This window comes from Dendrobates tinctorius, unplaced genomic scaffold (assembly GCF_039654945.1).
Source record: "Dendrobates tinctorius isolate UK_male_01 unplaced genomic scaffold, ASM3965494v1 ptg000138l, whole genome shotgun sequence".
Taxonomy (NCBI): Eukaryota; Metazoa; Chordata; class Amphibia; order Anura; family Dendrobatidae; genus Dendrobates; species Dendrobates tinctorius.
The window spans coordinates 22,981,283-22,995,783 of NW_027361806.1; the positions used below are offsets into that span (position 1 = coordinate 22,981,283).

Below are 14,501 nucleotides of genomic sequence, written 5' to 3' on the forward strand. Positions count from 1 at the left end.
TACTGAGAATCGCTACCAGTTATAGAAACATACAGAGAGAAGACGACCGGGAAAGCTGGAGGACATCCAACATGGCCACCCGCACATGTCCCAGCTTTTCCAGGCTCCTGAACATCAGATCCATTTATGCCGTGATCTCATATCATTGCACATGATCCGGGGATGTTGCACTGCAGATTTGTTGTGATGCAGACAGTACAATCCGCAGTGAAATGTTGCAGATATCAGATCCGCAGTGTCGGGCGATTTATGCTGTAGATTTTCTCTGCAGCAGGTTTTGTGAAATTTCGTCCTCGATGCTTATGCAGGATGGGAAATCCTCCACAAATCCGCCCCGTGGAGCACATTTAATGCTCTATACACAGAAAAATCAACTGAACCCGTCAGTTTCTCAGGACTAACCAACCATCTATTTAGCTGATCAGTGGGGGGCGCCAAAAATTGCCGGATAGATATCGGTGCACCACAAATGGTGGCAAAAACCTCATTTACATTTTTAGGAATACAAAAAGAAATAAAATCCTAATATAGAACAAAGTGTCCGATAATTATCCAGGAAGGCATCCAGTGGGTGGAGGTCCCCATATGTCCAGGTGATGGCGCCTGCACTACATAATGCACGTCTGCAGATGAGGATGCAGAAGTAATCACCTCCACGGTGTGCATCATGCAGTCACCTAAATGTCAGATTCCACCACCTGCGAGGGGTGCTGCGCCAGGTAAAGATTCAGCAACACTGACCTGAGAATGAGTAGTGCTGTGGTCCACGTGCGACTCTCCGCAGCCGATATAGGAGCAGCCATTCTACAGAGAGAGCGCGCAAGAGTTACTGGACGGCAGAGAACGGCACTGGAGATCATCAGAAGAAGCCGGCTTACCTCTAAACAAGCCCAGAGGTTTGGTCCCTTGACTTTGCAGTCTTGGCAGATCCCCTGCACAGGATAACAACAAGAGAACACAGCGTTATAGGAAGATATTCCTGGAGTTACTACCTCACAGCTGGACGGATCCGCTGCACCCGAGGATCAGACATCACACAGCGCTGCATCGAAGACATGCAAAATAAAAACAAACAAAAAAAAAAAAAAACGCACATCTTGCAGCTTCCAGTTAAGGACAGAAATATTAATTGTTGATGGGACTGGAATAAGATTTCTGAGCAGGAAATGAAGAAAGAACTTTCTGGGAATGTGAACGTGTGGGAAAGCGCGGTGCTCCAGTGTCATGGCAGTAAATGGGCACCTGCTGTGTGTGTGGAGGGGGATGAAAGGCCAAGGAATATGGTCAGACCTCCGAGGCATATGGCCACCTCCTAGCTTAAAACTGGCCCCCAGCCATAACAATAATATTAGCTAATCATAACCAACTGAGCTAATAAATGATGGTGCCCAATCCGTCCCGCTGGCAAGTGCCCAGTGCCAAGCGAGGAGCCCCAACTAGTGCCCATATAAAAGGCAAGCAACGGCCAAAGCCCTCATACCAGTCCCAGCCATCATTCACATGGTAGTAGGAGTCAAAACCAAGTGCCCACATAGTAGTTAAGATCCAGAGTGGCCCTGAAGCATCTCGAGCCCCACCTACTGCCCGAGAAGCATCTCGAGCCCCACCTACTGCCCGAGAAGCATCTCGAGCCCCACCTACTGCCCGAGAAGCATCTCGAGCCCCACCTACTGCCCGAGAAGCATCTCGAGCCCCACCTACTGCCCGAGAAGCATCTCGAGCCCCACCTACTGCCCGAGAAGCATCTCGAGCCCCACCTACTGCCCGAGAAGCATCTCGAGCCCCACCTACTGCCCGAGAAGCATCTCGAGCCCCACCTACTGCCCGAGAAGCATCTCGAGCCCCACCTACTGCCCGAGAAGCATCTCGAGCCCCACCTACTGCCCGAGAAGCATCTCGAGCCCCACCTACTGCCCGAGAAGCATCTCGAGCCCCGCCTACTGCCCGTGAAGCATCTCGAGCCCCGCCTACTGCCCGTGAAGCATCTCGAGCCCCGCCTACTGCCCGTGAAGCATCTCGAGCCCCGCCTACTGCCCGTGAAGCATCTCGAGCCCCGCCTACTGCCCGTGAAGCATCTCGAGCCCCGCCTACTGCCCGAGAAGCATCTCGAGCCCCGCCTACTGCCCGAGAAGCCTCTCGAGCCCCGCCTACTGCCCGAGAAGCCTCTCGAGCCCCGCCTACTGCCCCAGAAGCCTCTCGAGCCCCGCCTACTGCCCCAGAAGCCTCTCGAGCCCCGCCTACTGCCCCAGAAGCCTCTCGAGCCCCGCCTACTGCCCCAGAAGCCTCTCGAGCCCCGCCTACTGCCCCAGAAGCCTCTCGAGCCCCGCCTACTGCCCCAGAAGCCTCTCGAGCCCCGCCTACTGCCCCAGAAGCCTCTCGAGCCCCGCCTACTGCCCCAGAAGCCTCTCGAGCCCCGCCTACTGCCCCAGAAGCCTCTCGAGCCCCGCCTACTGCCCCAGAAGCCTCTCGAGCCCCGCCTACTGCCCCAGAAGCCTCTCGAGCCCCGCCTACTGCCCCAGAAGCCTCTCGAGCCCCGCCTACTGCCCCAGAAGCCTCTCGAGCCCCGCCTACTGCCCAAGAAGCCTCTCGAGCCCCGCCTACTGCCCAAGAAGCATCTCGAGCCCCGCCTACTGCCCAAGAAGCATCTCGAGCCCCGCCTACTGCCCAAGAAGCATCTCGAGCCCCGCCTACTGCCCAAGAAGCATCTCGAGCCCCGCCTACTGCCCAAGAAGCATCTCGAGCCCCGCCTACTGCCCAAGAAGCATCTCGAGCCCCGCCTACTGCCCAAGAAGCATCTCGAGCCCCGCCTACTGCCCAAGAAGCATCTCGAGCCCCGCCTACTGCCCAAGAAGCATCTCGAGCCCCGCCTACTGCCCAAGAAGCATCTCGAGCCCCGCCTACTGCCCAAGAAGCATCTCGAGCCCCGCCTACTGCCCAAGAAGCATCTCGAGCCCCGCCTACTGCCCAAGAAGCATCTCGAGCCCCGCCTACTGCCCAAGAAGCATCTCGAGCCCCGCCTACTGCCCAAGAAGCATCTCGAGCCCCGCCTACTGCCCAAGAAGCATCTCGAGCCCCGCCTACTGCCCAAGAAGCATCTCGAGCCCCGCCTACTGCCCAAGAAGCATCTCGAGCCCCGCCTACTGCCCAAGAAGCATCTCGAGCCCCGCCTACTGCCCAAGAAGCATCTCGAGCCCCGCCTACTGCCCAAGAAGCATCTCGAGCCCCGCCTACTGCCCAAGAAGCATCTCGAGCCCCATCTACTGCCCAAGAAGCATCTCGAGCTCCATCTACTGCCCATGAAGCATCTCGAGCTCCATCTACTGCCCAAGAAGCATCTTGAGCTCCATCTACTGCCCATGAATCATTTCGAGCTCCATCTACTGCCCATGAATCATTTCGAGCTCCATCTACTGCCCAGGAATCATCTCGAGCTCCATCTACTGCCCAACAAGCATCTCGAGCCCCATCTACTGCCCACATTTCAGACGCAGTCCTTTTAATGGTTCTGACTCGATCCAGTGCCCACATACAAGTAAAGGGCCCACCTGGTAATTACAGCCTTGTCCAGTGGCCACATTTCAGCCACAGCACTAATAGTCATCACTCACCACAGTGCCCCCATAATAGCAGCAGCTATGATCTAGCTCTGTGGGCTCTTTCTGCCCAGTATGACCAGTCTCTTGCAGAATACCACGCCAGGTACAGCAGGGTACTAGGGACGGCCGTCACATCGGACCAGGTGACGAGTGGTCTGTCCGGCATGGTGCTGGTCTACGTAGGTTCTCATGTAAAGGTCTATGACTGATCTTGCATTTTATAGGAACGATGACTCACGTGAGATTTCTGAATCAGATCTTCTTTGGTCACTTCGCCCACAGACTCTAGATGGGGGCAGTCACATGCCAAGGAGGACATTGTAAAGTCCGAAGCCTCTCGTTCTGCAAAATAAAAAAAAATAAATAAAATCTTCTATACAGTGATGCCAGAAACGAGAGCGCGTGGTAACGGAGCACAGATCCTGTATCACAGCAGACAACTCCCCCCTGTCCAGGTCCAACAGGGAACACCTGCTGGATACGAGGCCATGTCACGAAAAACCCCATTAATATCATAGAGGTAGCAGCGCTGCACACAATCACACATACACCGGAGTATAAAACGGGGTATGAGAGAGGAATTACATCCAACATGGAAGTCGGCGAGCACAGGGCGGTCGTGTATCCTCCAGCGCCTCGCCGGCAGCTGACCGAGGCCTAATAAATAATATATAAGGCTGGAGGTGAGAATGTATCGACCCCCTATACTGTGACGTGTAAGCGGCTCCTGCACGAGAGCGGAACGCGCGGGTGTACAGAACATTCTCTGCGCAGAGCGACACTTACACACAGGGAGGTCACTTACTACACAAGTCATAGGCAGGTAATGGGGGCCAGGGAAATATCACAGGTGGTTACATTATAGCCACATGTTGCATTGCTGACATCTGAAGACCTGCAACATTTCCATTCCTAAGCACAATGGTATCCCAGCCGCTGGGAGTGCAGCCATGTCCGGTCCTGACGGACATCCAATGTGAATTTTACGAAATTCATTTTGGGCAAATCAATTCAATCTGAATAAAATGAAGCAATGAAAATTTCGTGAAAAGGCGTTTATCACACTCCGAAAGCCTCTCCAGAGCCCACAGCAAAATAAAGGAGAGAAAGGGTTAAAACATAATAAAGTACACTGTACTCCCCTATATTACACCGCCTCCACCGCTGCCCCCAATCCTCTGCGTCAGACTTTGGTTCTACCAGCGACAAGGCCAGGGATTGGTCTCATCTAGTCACATGGGGGGAGAGGTGGGACAATGTACGTGGTGACGAGAGTCAGCTCCCCCATCACTACGTGAAGACAAATCACCGACCTCAGACCCAAAAGGACAAGAATCCAACAAAACATATGCTGAACCCCAATAACTGGATTAGTGAGAATCAAACCCAAACCACATCCAGCCTATATAACCCGGGGAGACACACAGAGCTCACATCCAGCCTATATAACCCGGGGAGACACACAGAGCTCACATCCAGCCTATATAACCCGGGGAGACACACAGAGCTCACATCCAGCCTATATTACTGGGAGAGACACACACAGCTCACATCCAGCCTATATAACCCGGGAGAGACACACAGAGCTCACATCCAGCCTATATTACTGGGAGAGACACACAGAGCTCACATCCAGCCTATATTACTGGGAGAGACACACAGAGCTCACATCCAGCCTATATTACTGGGAGAGACACACAGAGCTCACATCCAGCCTATATTACTGGGAGAGACACACAGAGCTCACATCCAGCCTATATTACTGGGAGAGACACACAGAGCTCACATCCAGCCTATATTACTGGGAGAGACACACAGGGCTCACATCCAGCCTATATTACTGGGAGAGACACACAGGGCTCACATCCAGCCTATATTACTGGGAGAGACACACAGGGCTCACATCCAGCCTATATTACTGGGAGAGACACACAGGGCTCACATCCAGCCTATATTACTGGGAGAGACACACAGGGCTCACATCCAGCCTATATTACTGGGAGAGACACACAGGGCTCACATCCAGCCTATATTACTGGGAGAGACACACAGGGCTCACATCCAGCCTATATTACTGGGAGAGACACACAGGGCTCACAGCCAGCCTATATTACTGGGAGAGACACACAGGGCTCACATCCAGCCTATATTACTGGGAGAGACACAGGGCTCACATCCAGCCTATATTACTGGGAGAGACACACAGAGCTCACATCCAGCCTATATTACTGGGAGAGACACACAGAGCTCACATCCAGTCTATATTACTGGGAGAGACACACAGAGCTCACATCCAGTCTATATTACTGGGAGAGACACAGAGCTCACATCCAGTCTATATTACTGGGAGAGACACACAGAGCTCACATCCAGTCTATATTACTGGGAGACACACACACACACCTCAAATCCAGCCTATATTACTGGGAGAGACACATACACCTTAAATCCAGCCTATATTACTGGGAGAGACACACTGGGCTCACATCCAGCCTATATTACTGGGAAAGACACCAAGCTCACATCCAACCTATACTACTGGGAGAAACACACAGAGCTCACATCCAGCCTATATCACTGGGACAGACACGCAGAGCTCACATCCAGCCTATATTACTGGGAGAGATACACAGAGCTCACATCCAGCCTATATTACTGGGACAGACACACATCCAGCCTATATTACTGGGAGAGATACAGAGCTCACATCCAGCCTATATTACTGGGACAGACACACAGAGCTCACATCCAGCCTATATCACTGGAAGCTATGTCCTCTTCCTGAACCCTTTACAGGCAGCTGTATCCTCCTCCTTTATCTGGGCTACAGAACATGCAGACATCTTATTACACGACTGATATATAATAATCTATAGGAGGTGAAATTCCTCCTCCAGGTTGGAGCTCGGCTACCAGACAGATGTTGCATGCAATCATTCCTCCACCTCTTCTTCTTTGGGAGATAGCAGCTATTGGGAGGACGTGCCTCCCCCATACTGCGCTCAATCTGCTGATGTGGAAGTTAAACCGACGGAGCAGAATAATGAGGAAATCACCGGATTCATTAATGACGAGGACCTTAGAAAAGTCTTACAGTTTCTTCTCCAGTCACATTTTATACTTCCTCTAATGCTGCCAGCCGGTGGCCAAAACATCAAGAAAAATACACAGCATGGAAATCAGAAAACTGTCACCGTGTAAGGCCATGTGCACACGCTGCGGTTCCGCTGCAGTTTTGACTGCAGCAGAACTGCAGCAGTTCTGCAGACAGTGTACAGTAGCATGTTATCCTATGGGATTAACATTCTGCTGTGCACATGCTGCGGATTTTTACCTGCGGAAAAGCTGCTGTTTTTTTTCCGCAGCATGTCAATTGTTTCTGCGGATTCTGCTGCGATTTGCCACCTATTCCATTGTCCAGGTGGCAAACCGCAAGGCAAAACCGCAGGCCAATACGCAGGTCATTATACCTGCGGTTCCGCAGGTATGAATCCGCAGATGAATCTGCAGTGTGTGCACGTAGCCTAAGGGTATGTGCACACACTGCGGATTCTGCTGCGGATTTGGCCTCTGTGGATCCGCAGCAGTTCCGCAGACAGTGTACAGTACCATGTAAGTCTATGGGATTTACAATCCGCAGTGCACATGCTGCGGTTTTTTCACTGCGGAAAAGCTGCGGTTTTAAATCCGCAGAAACAATTGACATGTCATTTCTTTCTGCGGATTCCGCTGCGGTTTGACATCTATTTCATTGTCCAGGTGTCAAACCACAGGGGAAAAAACTGCTGGACAATCCGCAGGTAAAACCGCTGGTCAATTTACCTGCGGATCTGCACGGAAAAATACACTGGTGAATCAGCAGCGTGTGCACAAAGCCTAACAACCAAAGAGGGAGAAACAGAAGCAAAAATACCTACAGTGAGAGCAGGGGACGTATAGAATCTATACGTACCCGGGACACAGTGTATAGAGGAAGAGCTCAGAATGGAGAGTATACAGGTACAAGGTATACACTGTACACACCCATTACACAGCTGTATATAATCTCCTCCTGTACATACTGTGGTGTATATATTATATATACCCACACACACACACAGTTAGGTCCATATATATTTGGACAGAGACAACATTTTTCTAATTTTGGTTCTAGACATTACCACAATGAATTTTAAACAAAACAATTCAGATGCAGTTGAAGTTCAGACTTTCAGCTTTCATTTGAGGGTATCCACATTAACATTGGATGAAGGGTTTAAGAATTTCAGCTCCTTAACATGTGCCACCCTGTTTTTAAAGGGACCAAAAGTATTTGGACAGATTAAATAGTTGTAAATAAAATGTTCATTTCTAGTACTTGTTTGAAAACCCTTTGTTGGCAATGACTGCCTGAAGTCTTGAACTCATGGACATCACCAGACGCTGTGTTTCCTCCTTTTTGAGGCTCTGCCAGGCCTTCACTGCGGTGGTTTTCAGTTGCTGTTGGTTTGTGGGCCTTTCTGTCTGAAGTTTAGTCTTTAACAAGTGAAATTCATGCTCAATTGGGTTGAGATCAGGTGACTGACTTGGCCATTCAAGAGTATTCCACTTCTTTGCTTTAATAAACTCCTGGGTTGCTTTGGCTTTATGTTTTGGGTCATTGTCCATCTGTAGTAGGAAACGACGACCAATCAGTGTGCCTGCATTTGGCTGGATCTGAGCACCCAGTATGGCTCTGAATACCTCAGGATTCATTCGGCTGCTTCTGTCCTGTGTCACATCATCAATAAACACTAGTGACCCAGTGCCACTGGCAGCCATGCATGCCCAAGCCATCACACTGCCTCCGCCGTGTCTTACAGATGGTGTGGTATGCTTTGGATCATGAGCTGTACCACGCCTTCGCCATACTTTTCTCTTTCCATCATTCTGGTAGAGGTTGATCTTGGTTTCATCTGTCCAAAGAATGTTCTTCCAGAACTGTGCTGGCTTTTTTAGATGTTTTTTAGCAAAGTCCAGTCTAGCCTTTTGATTCTTGGTGCTTATGAGTGGCTTGCACCGTGCAGTGAACCCTCTGTATTTACTTTCATGCAGTCTTCTCTTTATGGTAGATTTGGATATTGATACGCCTGCCTCCTGGAGAGTGTTGGTCACTTGGTTAGCTGTTGTGATGGGGTTTCTCTTCACCATGGAGATTATTCTGCGATCATCCACCACTGTTGTCTTCCGTGGGCGCCCAGGTCTTTTTGCATTGATGAGTTCACCAGTGCTTTCTTTCTTTCTGAGGATTTACCAAACTGTAGATTTTGCCACTCCTAATGTTGTAACAATTTCTCGGTTTGTTTTTTTCTGTTTTTGCAGCTTAAGGATGGCTTGTTTCATCTGCATGGAGAGCTCCTTTGACCGCATGTTTCCTTCACAGCAAAACCTTCCAAATGCGAGCACCACACATCAAATCAACTCCAGGCCTTTTATCTGCTTAATTGAGAATGACATAACGAAGGGATTGCCCACACCTGTCCATGAAATAGCCTTGGAGTCAATTGTCCAATTACTTTTGGTCCCTTTAAAAACAGGGTGGCACATGTTAAGGAGCTGAAACTCCTAAACCCTTCATCCAATGTTAATACCTTCAAATGAAAGCTGAAAGTCTGAACTTCAACTGCATATGAATTGTTTTGCTTGAAATTCATTGTGGTAATGTCTAGAACCAAAATGAGAAAAATGTTGTCTCTGTCCAAATATATATGGACCTAACTGTGTGTGTATATATCTCTCTCTCACATATGGGGTGCAGTATATAATAATAATAATAAATGTTATTTCTATAGCGCTGACATATTCCGCAGCACTTGACATTTCAGAGGGGACTTGTACAGACAATAGACATTACAGCATAACAATAATCACATAGATCATAACAGATACCAAGAGGAAAGAGGGCCCTGCTCACAAGCTTACAGTCTATGAGGAAAGAGGTAGACACGAAAGGTGGGTGGTAACAGTTGCCCTGATTGTATGGACCAACCATAATGTTAAGTGTGTAATAGTACAGACACAGAGGGCTAATGGATGTATAAAGCATGTGGGAATATGACGCGGGGAACCTGGTTATGGTAAAACTTTTGGCTCTGCCACACAGGGATAGATTAGGTTAATGTGTTGAGGCGGTAGGCCAGTCTGAATAAATGCGTTTTCAGGGCACGCTTAAAATTGTGGGGATTGGGGACTAATCGTATTGACCTGGGAAGTGCATTCCAAAGAATTGGCGCAGCACGTGTAAAGTCTTGGAGACGGTAGTGGGAGCTTCCGATTATTGAGGATACTAACCTCAGGTCATCAGCAGAACGGAGGGCGCGGGTAGGGTGGTATACTGAAACAAGGGAGGAGATGTAGGGTGGTGCTGAGCCATGGAGGGCTTTTTGGGTGAGGGTAATAAGTTTATATTGAATTCTGGAGTGGATGGGTAGCCAGTGTAATGACTGGCACAAAGTAGAGGCATCGGTGTAACGATTGGCGAGGAATATGATCCTGGCTGCAGCATTCAAGACAGATTGGAGGGGGGAGAGTTTGGGAAGAGGGAGACCGATTAGAAGAGAGTTACAATAGTCGAGAATGAATAAGAGAAAGGCTGTGTGCACACGCTGCGGATTTTGCTGCGGTTCCGCAGCGGTTTTGGCCGCTGCGGACCCGCAGCAGTTTTTGCTGCGGTGTACAGTACAATGATTCCCTATGGGAATCAAAAACCGCAGTGCAGACGGTGCGGAATTTTCCGCGCGGATTATCTGCGGTTTTCAATCCGCAGAAAGAATTGACATGTCAATTCTTTCTGCGGATTCTCCTGCGGTTTGCCATCTCCTCCATTGAGGAGATGAAAAACCGCAGGGCAAAACCGCAGAGCAATCCGCAGGTAAAACCGCAGGTCTTTTGACCTGCGGTTTCACCTGCGGATTGTACAAAATCCGCGCGGATGAATCCGCACCTTTTCCGCAGCGTGTGCACACAGCCAAACAGTCAGCGTTTTTGCGGAGTTAAAAGTAAGAAAAGGTCGAATTCTAGAAATGTTTTTGAGGTGCAGATGACAAGAGCGAGCCAGTGATCGAATGTGGGGGGCAAAGGAAAGCTCGGAATCAAGTATGACCCCAAGACAGCGGGCATGTTGCTGGGGAGTAATAGTGGAGCCACACACGGAAATGGCAATGTCGGGTGTAGGTACATTAGTAGCGGGAGGAAACACCAGGAGTTCAGTCTTTGACAGGTTCAGTTTCAGATATAGTGAGGACATGATGTTAGACACAGCGTTTAGACAATCGCCGGTGTTTTCTAGAAAGGCTGGCGTGATGTCAGGAGAAGAAGCGTATAATTGGGTGTCGTCAGCATAGAGATGATACTGGAAACCAAATCTACTGATTGTTTGACCAATAGGGGCAGTGTACACAGCTGTGTATATATCCTCCTGTACAGACTGCGGTGTATACAGTATATAGGTGACATACTGGGTGCAGCATGTATACACACGTTACATACTATATATATACACACAGCGTATCTCCTCTGTACAGACTGCGGTGTATACAGTATATAGGTGACATACTGGGTGCAGCATGTATACACACGTTACATACTATATATATACACACAGCGTATCTCCTCTGTACAGGCTGCGGTGTGTACAGTATATAGGTGACATACTGGGTGCAGCATGTATACACACGTTACATACTATATATATATATATATACACAGCGTATCTCCTCTGTACAGGCTGCGGTGTGTACATAGTGTGTGACATATAGGAGGTGCAGCACACAGACCTCTATTACTGCACACAGCTGTATATATCCTCCTGCACAGACAGCGGTGTATACAGGATATAGAGGAGATACGGGGTGCAGTGTATACACCCCCACTACACTGTATACAGCTGTGTATATATCCTCCTGCACAGACCGCAGTATATATCTGACATATAGGAGGTGCAGCACACAGACCTCTATTACCACACACACCCACTAGCTGTATATATACATCTCCTGCAGCGCCTCACAGACTATATCTATATATACATGTCACGTAAGGTGTCGCCTCCTGCCCGCCCGGGCCCCCGCTCACCTGCCCCGCTCCGGTCTCCGCTGTCTGTGGCCCCGGGGCCGCGGCTCTAGTCCTCTTTTCGTCTCGGTGTCTGCGGCTTCCGGGGCTGGGCCATGTCACAGCGACACCTGGCGGCCGCCTGAAGCCCTGCACCGCGCTGTCACAGCGGCATCTAACGGCCGACAGCAACGCTACATCGGGCAGCGACACCTTGTGTCCAGACTCAGTATTGCATTTAACAGACACACTGCCACCTTGCGACCATCCGCAGCACTGCACTATTAAGACATTTTCAGGTACATAAAACGCTTTAATCCATTTTGTTGATTTTTTTTAGGCCAGATGCTGTGATTGAAAAACGGCAAAACCCCTTTTTCTAACTTTACTTATTACTTACGGAACTTTAACCTGCACTAACATATCTGTGTGGCTCATTTTACACATTATGATGCGGCCACAGATGATTTAAAGCAAGGTACAAAGTCACTAAGGTGGTCAGTTGGCACTAAACAGTGACTAAGCTGGTAACTATGAGGGGCTTCCCAGTGCTTTAGACAGTGAGAGACAGGACTAGGAGAACTGCTGGGGACTGAGCAGGACTGATAAAAGAGCTGTCAGGAGCCGAGGAGGGATATGAGCAAATAACTGCTACATATAAATAACTGCTCCTCCCTCCAGACTCCTCTGTCCTCCTGCTCCTCCCTCCAGACTCCTCTGTCCTCCTCCCTCCAGACTCCTCTGTCCTCCTCCCTCCAGACTCCTCTGTCCTCCTCCCTCCAGACTCCTCTGTCCTCCTCCCTCCAGACTCCTCTGTCCTCCTGCTCCTCCCTCCACACTCCCTTGTCCTCCTCCTCCAGACTTGTGTGAGTTTCTCCTAAGTGTGACCCCGGCCTAACACAATGAACGCCATAAAAATGAAACTATAATGGTGGAATTGTGTTTTTTCACTGTTTCGTCTCACTTAGAATTTTTTCCCATTTCTCAGTATTTTATATGGCAAAGTGAATGGCGTCATTGAAAATTACAGCTCGTCCCGCGACGAATAAGACCTTGTAAGGTGATACAGAAGGAAAAGACAAAGAAGCAAAAATTAAAAATTGCCCAGATATAAAGGGGTTAAATCACACGTGGCCTGCAGCCCGGGGGAGCTGGAGTCACAGGGGTTAAGTAATTGAGCGATCGACGCCGATTGCAGCCTCTTTCCACTAGAAGCAGAAATTCACCGCAGGTTTATCAATGGCGGCAGCGGATCGGTGGCAGAATTTCTGGGGCCAAAAGGATTCACTGTCCAAAGTTGTCACAATTACACTGTACAGTCAGAGCCGCCGCCTCCCGCCACAATTACACTGTACAGTCAGAGCCACAGCCGCCACCACAATTACACCGTACAGTCAGAGCCACAGCTGCCGCCTCCCGCCACAATTACACCGTACAGTCAGAGTCACAGCCGCCGCCTCCCGCCACAATTACACCGTACAGTCAGAGCCACAGCCGCCGCCTCCCGCCACAATTACACTGTACGGTCAGAGCCACAGCCGCCACAATTACACTGTACGGTCAGAGCCGCCGCCTCCCGCCACAATTACACTGTACGGTCAGAGCCACAGCCGCCACAATTACACTGTACAGTCAGAGCCGCCGCCTCCCGCCACAATTACACTGTACAGTCAGAGCCACAGCCGCCGCCACAATTACACCGTACAGTCAGAGTCACAGCTGCCGCCTCCCGCCACAATTACACCGTACAGTCAGAGTCACAGCCGCCGCCTCCCGCCACAATTACACCGTACAGTCAGAGCCACAGCCGCCGCCTCCCGCCACAATTACACCGTACAGTCAGAGCCACAGCCGCCGCCTCCCGCCACAATTACACTGTACGGTCAGAGCCACAGCCGCCACAATTACACTGTACGGTCAGAGCCGCCGCCTCCCGCCACAATTACACTGTACGGTCAGAGCCACAGCCGCCACAATTACACTGTACAGTCAGAGCCGCCGCCTCCCGCCACAATTACACTGTACAGTCAGAGCCACAGCCGCCGCCACAATTACACCGTACAGTCAGAGTCACAGCTGCCGCCTCCCGCCACAATTACACCGTACAGTCAGAGTCACAGCCGCCGCCTCCCGCCACAATTACACCGTACAGTCAGAGCCACAGCCGCCGCCTCCCGCCACAATTACACCGTACAGTCAGAGTCTCAGCCGCCGCCTCCCGCCACAATTACACCGTACAGTCAGAGCCACAGCCGCCGCCTCCCGCCACAATTACACTGTACAGTCAGAGCCACAGCCGCCGCCTCCCGCCACAATTACACCGTACAGTCAGAGCCGCCGCCTCCCGCCACAATTACACCGTACAGTCAGAGCCGCCGCCTCCCGCCACAATTACACTGTACAGTCAGAGCCACAGCCGCCGCCTCCCGCCACAATTACACCGTACGGTCAGAGCCACAGCCGCCACAATTACACTGTACAGTCAGAGCCGCCGCCTCCCGCCACAATTACACCGTACAGTCAGAGCCGCCGCCTCCCGCCACAATTACACTGTACGGTCAGAGCCACAGCCGCCGCCTCCCGCCACAATTACACTGTACGGTCAGAGCCACAGCCGCCACAATTACACTGTACGGTCAGAGCCACAGCCGCCACAATTACACTGTACGGTCAGAGCCACAGCCGCCACAATTACACTGTACGGTCAGAGCCACAGCCGCCACAATTACACTGTACGGTCAGAGCCACAGCCGCCACAATTACACTGTACGGTCAGAGCCACAACCGCCGCCTCCCGCCACAATTACACTGTACAGTCAGAGCCACAGCCGCCGCCTC

The 14,501-nt window shown here is 50.7% G+C and overlaps 1 protein-coding gene across 1 annotated transcript in view; it reads right to left on the reverse strand.

Moving 5' to 3' along the window:
* The window catches only part of USP33 (ubiquitin specific peptidase 33), a 29,684-nt gene extending 25,746 nt beyond the window's left edge, over positions 1-3,938 (reverse strand). The window contains exons 1-3 of the mRNA XM_073544835.1: positions 3,835-3,938; positions 879-932; positions 742-804 (exon numbers count right to left, since the gene is read on the reverse strand). Coding sequence (XP_073400936.1) covers positions 742-804; positions 879-932; positions 3,835-3,915 — 198 coding nt within the window. The 5' untranslated portion in view covers positions 3,916-3,938. The remainder of the gene's footprint in view (positions 1-741; positions 805-878; positions 933-3,834) is intronic.
* Positions 3,939-14,501: the final 10,563 nt, after the last annotated feature.